At 30.9% G+C, this 10,038-nt stretch overlaps 1 protein-coding gene across 2 annotated transcripts; it reads left to right on the forward strand.

Annotated features, from left to right (window-relative positions):
• The first annotated feature begins 4,393 nt into the window (after window positions 1–4,393).
• On the forward strand, window positions 4,394–8,071 carry TTG2 (WRKY family transcription factor family protein). Of its 2 annotated transcripts, none has more exons than XM_022289934.2 (6): window positions 4,394–4,862; window positions 5,288–5,665; window positions 5,754–5,873; window positions 6,087–6,805; window positions 6,985–7,131; window positions 7,530–8,071. In XM_022289934.2, the coding sequence occupies exons 2-6, from the start codon at window positions 5,459–5,461 to the stop codon at window positions 7,681–7,683; spliced, it is 1,347 nt and encodes a 448-aa protein (XP_022145626.1). In that variant the 5' UTR covers window positions 4,394–4,862; window positions 5,288–5,458; the 3' UTR covers window positions 7,684–8,071. The 2 variants fall into 2 exon arrangements, with proteins under 2 accessions (XP_022145626.1, XP_022145625.1); XM_022289933.2 differs by having other exon boundaries at window positions 4,396–4,862; window positions 7,527–8,071.
• Window positions 8,072–10,038: the final 1,967 nt, after the last annotated feature.

Genomic DNA, 10,038 nt, shown 5'->3' on the forward strand with positions numbered 1-10,038 from the left:
GTTTTAGTGGAGCCATGAAAGGCATGCAGGACAACGATGACGATTCACGATGAAGGAAATTTAAAAAGATACATAATTAAGACATTAAGGGAGGAATACAATTTTGTTCTTTCTTTTTCTTACCGATCTATGAAAAAAATTTAAGGAAATTTAAGATCTTTTTTCTTGAATTTCGAAAATTCCACTTTCTGAATTTTTTTTTCTTTTTAATTTTAAAATAAAAACATCGATCTTTTTCTTGATTTTCCAAAATTCCACTTTCGGAATCTTTTTTTTTTATTTTAAAATAGAAAACATGGTTTTTGATTTTCGAAAACTTCTTTTTCTGAATCTTTTTTTTCCTTTTAATTTAATAAAAAACATCGATCTCTTTTTTCTTGATTTCCCAAAATTCCACTTTCTGAATATTTTTCTTTCTTTTTAATTTTAAAATAGAAAACACCATTCTTGATTTTCGAAAATTTCAATTTCTGAATCTTTTTTCTTTTTAATTTTAAAATAAAAAACATTGATCTTCTTTCTTGATTTTTGAAAACTTCCTTTTCTCAAAATTTTTTCTTTTTAATTTTAAAATAGAAAATATGATTTGCTTACCAATAATACAGAGAAGCAGAAAAGAAAGCAAGAAGAATGAAAGTAAAAATAGAAGAAAAAAATGAAAGAAAAGAAATTCTCACTCTCTAGAAGTCTACTAAAATTAAAGAAACTACCAAAGAAAATTGTTGCTCACAATCGGAAGTATGAAGAATAAAACAATGATAATAAGAAGTATGTATATATATAGAAGTGTGAGGTGGCATTTAAGAATCTCATTAGGGTATTTATTTATTTTTCTTTTTTCATCATTAGTTTTGCAAAATTATTTTTTAAGTTTAAATTCATATTAAAAAAAAAAACTTCATATGGTCATTAACAAACAACTCGAGATATTATGGGATCTAAGACCAATTTATTTTTTAAATAAGAAACTTACAAAGAAATTATTGTCAATATTAAAAAATTGAGGCCAATCAGATGGGATGATACCATCAAATCTGTTCTAAAAAATTAATAATGGACTAAAAAGTAAAATAATAATAATAATAAAAAAAAGAGAATTTGAAAGTTTTTGAAAATTTAAAGGTTAATTAATAATTGACTTCGGGAGTATTTATATTTACACTAGACATTTTTTTAGGAGAAAATTTATAATAAATATTAAAATCTTAATATTTATAAAAAAAATTGAGAACCCTAGAGGATTGCCCTAATTTATCTCTACCTTAAAAGGAGAAGGAAGGAATATAATTTTCTGCCTCCTCATCTCGATGTACTACGTAAAAAATTTAAGGAAATTTTGTTCACTCATTTTCAAAGATCCCTATCATCTTTCTTGGTTTTCAAAAATTTTACTTTTTGAATTTTTTATTTTTAATTATAAACCGGAAACATGATTCCTTAACAATGATAAAGAGAAGAAGAAAGAAAAAAAAAAAACAAAAGAAGCTAGAAGAATGAAAGAAAAAAAATGAAAGAAAGGAAATTCTCACTCTCTAGACGTCTACTAAAATGAAAGAAAAGTTGCTCACGATCCGAAGTATGAAAAATAAAGCAAAGATAATGATATATATATATATATATATATATATATATATATATATATAATAGAAGTGTGAGTGTCATTTTCAATATTGAAATCCCATTTAAAAATTAAAATGTCACTCACACTTCTATTATCTATACATATATCTATACATATATAGCTAATAGATAAGAATCTAATTCGAGTATTTATTTATTTTTCTTTTTTTTTCATCATTATTTTTGTCATTATTTTTTAAATTTAAATTCATATTTTTTAAAAACTTCAAAACCTTAAAATATTATAAGGTCTAAGGAAAAAAAAAGATTGTTTTTTGGTTAGAAACTTGATATATTATAAGTTAAACTACAAATTTAACTTGTTGAGAGAAAAAAAAAATATTATAGAGAAATTCTGGCCACTATTAAGAAATTAAGGCAATTCATATGGAATGATACCATTAAAATTTTGTTGAAAAAAAAAATTAATAATCGACTAAAATGGTAAAAATAAAAATAAAAAATAAATAAAAGAAATGCAATATATTTTTTTTTTCTCTTCTTTCTCCTTGCTGAGATGGGGAAAAAATTCACTCATTTTGTTGTTGACAAATAAGAAAAAGCACGAAAAAGAAGGCCAAAAGAATGAAAGTAAAAATGGAAGAAAAAAAGATAAAGAAAACAAGTGCTTACTCTCTCAAAATCTTACGCTACTAAGAATTGGAAATAAAATTGAAAGAGAATACCAAACAAAATTCTTGTTAGAAAGAATGAAGAATAAAGAAAATGTAATTGAAAGTATATATATGTCTAAATATATAAATTTATGAACGACATTTTAAAATTTGAAATCAAGTTTAAATTTCAAACGCAACATACAATATGATATAATTAGATAAATAGATTAAACCAATTCGAATAGAGAAGAGGACCTATAAGGAACATCTTTGGGTATTGATTTTTTTTGTCCAGTTATTGGTCAGTTCTTTTCATCCTTAGTTTTGTTAGATTTTTTCATTTAAATTCATAATTTTTGAAATTTCAATTATGGTGGATGACTTGAGATAATATAAGGTCTAAGGCCAATGTTTTAATTTTTTTTAATATATTACATATTAAATTACAAATAATTTATTGAAAGAAGAAAAATGTAGAAAAGTCATTCTCACGAAAAATTAAAGTCAATTGAGATGGAAATGATACCATCAAGATCGTTCTCAAAATTAATAATTAACTAAAATGGTAATAAAATAAATTAATAAATAAAAGAAAATTTGAAAGTTCCTCTAAAATTTGATTAAGAAGCAGATATTTAAAAGTAAAAGGTAAATAAATAAAAAATAAAAACAAAACGGAAAAATAAAAACAAATACAAAATGGGTTTTAGAGGGGCCGCAGGACCGCGATCACAATGTAGGATAGAGAGAGGAAAAAGAGAGATAAAGATGATGAAATGAATAAGGAAATATAATATATATTATTTTTTCTTCTTTCTTATGAGATACGGAAAACAATTTCGCTCATTTTCACTTATTTTGAAAGAATCAGACTTGTTTTTTTCCTTATTTTTAGATGTTTCACTAGCAACGAAAAAGAAGGCTATAAGAATGAAAGAAAAAATAGAAGAAAACAAATGAAAGAAGACAAATGTTTACCCTCTGAAAATTTGAATCCACTTAGAATCGGAAGTAAAAATGAGAGGAAATACGAAACAAAATTCTTGCTGAAAGAACGAAGAATAAAGCAAATGTAATTGAGAGTATATATATATAAATGACATTTTGAATTTTGAAATCACATTTAAATTTTAAATACAACATCCAATCTCATATAATTAGATAACGAAATTGAACAAATCCGAATAGAGAAGAGGATCGTAAGGAGCATGTTCGGATATTGTTGGTTTTTTTATCCTTAGTTTTGCTTGTTTTTTTTAAATTCATTTTAAAATTTCAATTACGGTAGGGGGCTCGAGATAGTATCGACTTCAATATATTGCATATTAAATTACTAATTCAATTTATTAAAGGAAGAAATTCTATAAAAGTTATTGTCACGAAGATTAAAAAATTAAGCTATTATTATTATTATTTTTTTTAAAAAAAAGCTCTTATAAGGTACCCAATTTAGATGGAATGATACCATCAAGTTTGTACTAATAATCAACCAAAATGGTAAAAATAATAATAATAATAATAAATAAATAAATTGATAGTTTTGAAATTTAAGCCTTAAGAGTGAGATGGATGTCATTTACCTATCCCTTAACTTAAATAAACCTTTTGTAAAAAATATTAACATATAATTAATTAATCATTTTAATATTATTTAGTAAATTGTTTATTCGTCAATTTAAATATTTGATATAATTTTTTTTATAAATATCCATCTGCAATCTTGGTATAAGCATCAAATGAGTGGAGTGTCATTTTGGATTTCGAAATCACGATTTAAATTTCAAATTCGGCATCCAATGTGATATAACTAGATAAAGATAATGAACAAAATTAAACGGTGAAAAGGACCCATAATCATCTTTAGCTTTTTCATTGTTATTCTTCTTTAAATTTATAAGGTTAAAAAATTCAATTATGACCGTAGGAGTGGCGACTCAAGCAAATACGAGCATAACATTGACATATACTTCTTTCCTCGATGTCGGAGTTTCGGACTCCCGTTTTCTTATTCGAGACAGAAGATAGCTTGAACTGACACCTACTTTGATCGAGATTTTTTAAGATATTCCGTACTACAATTCAGTGGAGGAACTTTAGGACACCCTACTCGAGAAATAGTATTTAAACCTAATTTGAGTGTAACGTACGAAAATCTCACTCCATGAACCGCAGACTGGGTAACTTGGAAGCTGATTTACCAAAGGATTATGAATTGATTCTTGAGACTTGAGAGTTTCCCATTCGCCGTGGCACGTGCAAATTGCAATCGCCCGATTCAAAAAATTTTCAACTACCATTCTTGAGAGTGGAATTTCAGTTGTGGGATTTCCTGCTTGGCCGTTGGCGGGATTGGCGAGACACCGCCTGTTCCTCTTCGTCCCCACTCCCTCTCCCATCTAACTAAAACCCCAAAATGGCCACCACCCGATTCTCTTTTTCTCGCCTCGGATTTCTGTTATTCGTGTTCTTGATCTTTGCTTACACTTGAGTGATCGTTTCAGTAAATGGGGTCTCTCATTTTGCTTCGATTGTGCAATCTTGTGCTAGAAAAAGCCGCTTCGAAATGGTTGAACTATTGAGGGAATGGGTGGTTCGAGAATCCATGGACGGGGTTGGAGCAATATGGTCTGTTTTCGCTTCCTTCTCTCTGATGTTGTTGATTTATCTGTTCTTCCCTTGACTTGGAAGTTTGAATGTTCTGATCAATTAGTTGAGTATCTAGTTGAAGTCATTTTAAATATGAACCAACGGAAAGAGTTGTAGAATGGTTTGTTCTGGTGTTTGGATTTGTCATCGTTATGATGTTTATTGGCTTTGTTCTTCAGTTCATGTGTTCATTATAGTGCTGAATGTTCTGTATTACCTTATGAGTTTCGTAAATGGGACGCACCTGCTTTCAATTGTAATCATTTTCTAGAGAAAACAATCTTGGCAAGACACTTTTAGAATGTTATGTGTTTGTTCTTGTCTAGAGCTGAAAGGATTAACATGCCATCAATTTGAATTGTGAAGATTAAGGCAATACAATCGAATTTCTCTGTGTATTATAGGTATGAAGAAAAGCCACTGCTCAAGCATCTACTGGTCACAATTCTTTTTTGGACTCCCTCAAGCTTGTAATTCCTAATGCCATTGTATACAGCATTCCGGGAAATAATTATTTGGTTGTTGAAGTTTTCTTGAGTCTCCGTAAGCATATCATTCCTGAATTCTTGTACATTATGGACAATAAAGCGGCAGAGAGAGTTGTTATCGCCAAACCGGTCGCTTCGAGGCCAACGTGTTCCAGTTTTAAGTCATTCTCAGATATTCTTGCGAGTGCCTTTGGTACTTCTCCACCTCATACGGCATCTGAAAGCATGGTTGCTGCCGTTAGACCAAAGACAGTGAGGTTTAAGCTGAAGGATGATCCTGCTCCACCACCCAAGGTGATTTGTTCCTCTATGATATTTACTTCTACAGTTCATTTTCTTTTCAAAATTTTGCACCTCATGATGTGACATCCAACATTTTCAGGCCAAAGTATCAGGTACTTCATCTTATAATCTCTCCATTTCAGACAGCAAATCCACTGTTTTGTTTAAACCTTTGGCAAAACATGTATCAAAAAGGACAATCTCTCAGTTGTCCCTCATAGTAAGTGGCTTCGTTATTACATCTGTTTATATATGCACTTCGATTTCTTTGCTTGTATATACTCTATAGAAGATGCTAGCACATCGGGTTTTGTTCAGTTCTGTATCTGTTTGATGCTCTGAAAATACCACGGTGCTACACAAAAATGTGAAAGAAAGAGGGGATTTGATCACTCGAGAATCTACATAACTTTACTGTCTTCTCTTTTACTAGGGGAACATCAATGCGCAAAATCATTTACCACTGCCACCAGTCGAGGACCGTATTCAATCTTCGAACCAAGATAAAGACAATGTCGAATCTGCACCGAACTCTAATCTTCCGCGGAACATGACATCCACCTTTGAAAACAGTCAGTCTATTGGAAGCTCGAGAGTGACGTTGAATTATAGCAAAGAAGATCCAACATCACTTCGTCCTCAAATTAGTTCTGTTCAGCCTTCTCATGACGGGTATAACTGGCGGAAATATGGGCAAAAGCAAGTTAAGGGAAGCGAGTTCCCACGGAGCTATTACAAGTGCACACATCCAAATTGTCCTGTCAAAAAGAAGGTCGAGAGATCATTGGACGGGATAATTTCTGAAATTGTTTACAAAGGTGAGCACAACCACCCAAAGCCTCAGCCTCTGAAGCACAACTCATCTGGGACACAAGGGGAAGGATCGATATCAAACGGAACTGCACAAGATACTAATTCCGAGTTACGGTTTAATTACCTCAACGAACAAATAGGAGGTCGTGAAAGTAGGCTTGAGAATCCATACGAAAAAGCTTGTCTAGGCAGAGTCACACAACCCTTTGATCCGGTTGCAAGTAGAGAAGCCAATGCTGGGTGTGGAGTCTCTGGTTACTCATTTGGTCTAAGTGTAGAACGTGAAGAAGGAAGCAAGGGACTTGCGCCCGTAGCTGATAAATTGCGAAGCAGAAGAAGGTAAGAAAATGTTACAAGATTTGCATCTCTGTTCCTATGGTTACAAAACAACTTTCCATCTTAAATAAAGATAACTTTGCGAGGGATCTTAGTATAATCTGACATTCGGGTTTTGCTTGCTTGCCCCTTTGTACTTTTTTTTCCTTATTTTGAGCTACATTTGTTCAATTCCAAATCAGGGAAGGCAAAAATTCAACAAATGAAGCTGGTACTCTGAAACAGCCCCATGCTATGGCTCAAGGTTCTACCGATATCGAGATTCTTGGCAAAGGCGTTCGCTGGAGGAAATACGGTCAGAAAGTTGTGAAGGGAAATATATATCCCCGGTAAGGGCTCAAAGATCTGCGTTGAACTCGATTTCATTCTGGTCTTTACCATATTCCTTATTCCATCTTATTTGTTTCCATTCTGATCAAGTTGCCTAATATTCGTGTATGCACCTAATGCTAGTTGCAATGGAGATTCTTCTGATCTTTCTTGTTTAAATTGCCACCATCATTCTTCCACTTGTTTCTACAAATTATAGCTTTTAAGAACTCCCCAATGAAATATTGTCAGTCAAAAGGAGTAATCGCTTTCAGTTTAAATAACAGCATGAGCCTCACCAACCTGGTGGCTGGTGGTATGTTACCAGACAAGTTCTGCTGTTGAATTTCGCTCGTGGGCTCGCTTATATATCTGTTTCGAGTATTCATCTCACTTAAGTTTTCTTGCCTTCCAGAAGTTACTACAGATGCACTGGCCTCAAATGCAAAGCACGCAAGTACGTCGAACGAGCATCGGATGATCCAAATTCCTTTATCACTACTTATGAAGGAAAACATAACCATGGTATTTCACTAGGAAATGCAGATCCTGTAGCTCCCGGAATAGAATAAACCAGCAAATAGAAGCAAATAGATCGGTTCATTCATGGAGCAGAACAAAGCCAATATATGGAAAAGAGACATTCAAGTGATTCAAGCGATTCGAAGAACGGTCGACAAGAACAATTTTGAAGAAATCATTGTGGCATTGCTCAACTACATTGGCACGTCGTTTCATTTTCGACGTTCACAGCTTCCACGAGTATGATTCCTTTGCACTACTCTTCTTCATTGTGCTTTAGAACCAAGTCTTTCAACTTTCACCTGTTCATTTTTGTTCCTAGTTAATACCTTCTGTCTACTGTGATATTTTTACCAAAGTTTTGAGTAAATTTTCAAGCAGTTTCAATAAGTTTGTTAGACTTGTAGACATTAAACATAGTAGCATTTTTTTGCTTCTCTCCTCTTCCAAAAATGGAGCAAATTGCACTTTTCTGAAGCAGAAAGTTTCAGCCTTTGCCTTTGCGCTTTTTGGGGGTTGAAAAAACTTTCCGTCGAAGGGCACAATCATGTCTGGCCTCTCTCTCAACATCCCTGTCCGATGTAATGAAATATACACGTTATTTCTCATAAATAAATAAACTTAACTAACTCAGAGGTTATTTGATAACTATATCGTTTTTGGTTCGTTGTTTTTAAAAATTAAGTTGAGTAGCAACTAAAAGGTTATTGGATAACTATTTCGTTTTTGGTTCGTTGTTTTTAAAAATTAAGCTGAGTAGTATTACTTTTATCTATATCTATGTGTTCTTTGTTTTGTTATATAATATTTATAAACAATTTCAAAATCCATGCCAAATTGGAAAAAAAAAATTATTGTTTCTGAAATTTAGTTAAGAATTCAAATATATTTTCAAGAGAGGTGAAAAACCTTACTAATAAAAGTGTACAAAAACCATCCTATTTTTTATAATATAAAACTAAAGCCGATATGGTTATCAATCAGCCTCCTGAAATTTCCATTTCTGCGTTTAGTAACTATTCATGTTTATTGTTTCTTATTTTGAAGAAATGTTTATTGTTTCTTATTTTGAAGAAATGTTTTTAAAATTGTATAAAAATTTTATAAACAATCAAATTAAATTTCTTATTTCTTATTCATATTTATAGTCGTTTTCAAAATATAGATAAAAGTACTCTTTTATCATTTTGACTTACAAAATACATAATAAGTATTAAAAAATAAATATAACATAAATTTTTTGAAGCAGAAATCATTGCTGGTTGTTGCTGACATAAAGTTTTCCAGCTTGCTCGTTGGGATTATTCTGTTTAATATTTTTCTCATTGGTCCTTTAAAATCAAACATTTCTCTCACATTAATTATTGAATACAGAAGAAAAATTCCCTTTCTGAAAGGGAAAGTTATTTGTTTTAATTTAATTCGAATAAATAAATCGTCTTTCTTCTAACTTTGGCGATGATCTTATTCTTAACACAAAGGATCAGAAAACAATATGGAGTTTATATCGTCTAAAAAAATAACACAAAAAATGTCTAATATTCACGTATAATGTTTAGCATTAAATATCTTTTTAGCAACACTTTTCACTTTGGTTAATTTTGATCTATGTATTTTCAAATGTTTATCTTGGTGTCTATATTTTAAAATTTTGTTCATTTTAATCATGCACAATGTTTTGATTCTTGAATTTTTAAAAAGTGACCAATTTGATACATATTAAGAAAAATTTTAACACTAATTTTATATAGTGTGAAAACTATATTAGACAAATTTATAGTTACATTTCAAAAAATTTAGTGAATGAAATATATTTAAAATTATGATCTACTGAAAGTAGAGACATCAAGACGATGAAAATCAAAAATAGAAAAGCCAAGGTAACATTAAATATAAAGAATTCAAATCTCTACACCTACCATAAAAATAAAAAATAAAAATTGCAAAGGAATATAAAATAAAGTAATATGATATATTTAAAATTTGTCACTTATGCGAACTGAAAATCAAAACTCATATTTTAAAATTTTATTTCACATGTTTTTGTTTATTGTTAAACTTTCTTTGGTCAGACATATGACCTTGAATTTGACATTTTTGCCATTCTTGTCCCCCTCTCTCTCTCCAAATATACATAATATATATGAAATACATGCCACGTAGGCTGTCAAATGAAGGTTGTAAACATAATTTAATACGACGTGATCCCAACTACCACGACAAAGTGGAAAAGACCCATACGACAAGTCGGTTGGTGTGGTTCGGCCCTAAAAGCCCAAAAGGGATCAAAATGGGCCCAACGGAAATAAAAGCCCAATTGAAAATAATTTCAGAGAATCAAACAAATACGACATCGTTTCGTTGTCCGAGTTTCAGATCTTAATTCTTAACCGATTTTCACGCGA

This window comes from Momordica charantia (assembly GCF_013281855.1).
Source record: "Momordica charantia cultivar OHB3-1 chromosome 5 unlocalized genomic scaffold, Mcharantia_2.0 BLBB01000005.1, whole genome shotgun sequence".
Lineage (NCBI taxonomy): Eukaryota > Viridiplantae > Streptophyta > Magnoliopsida > Cucurbitales > Cucurbitaceae > Momordica > Momordica charantia.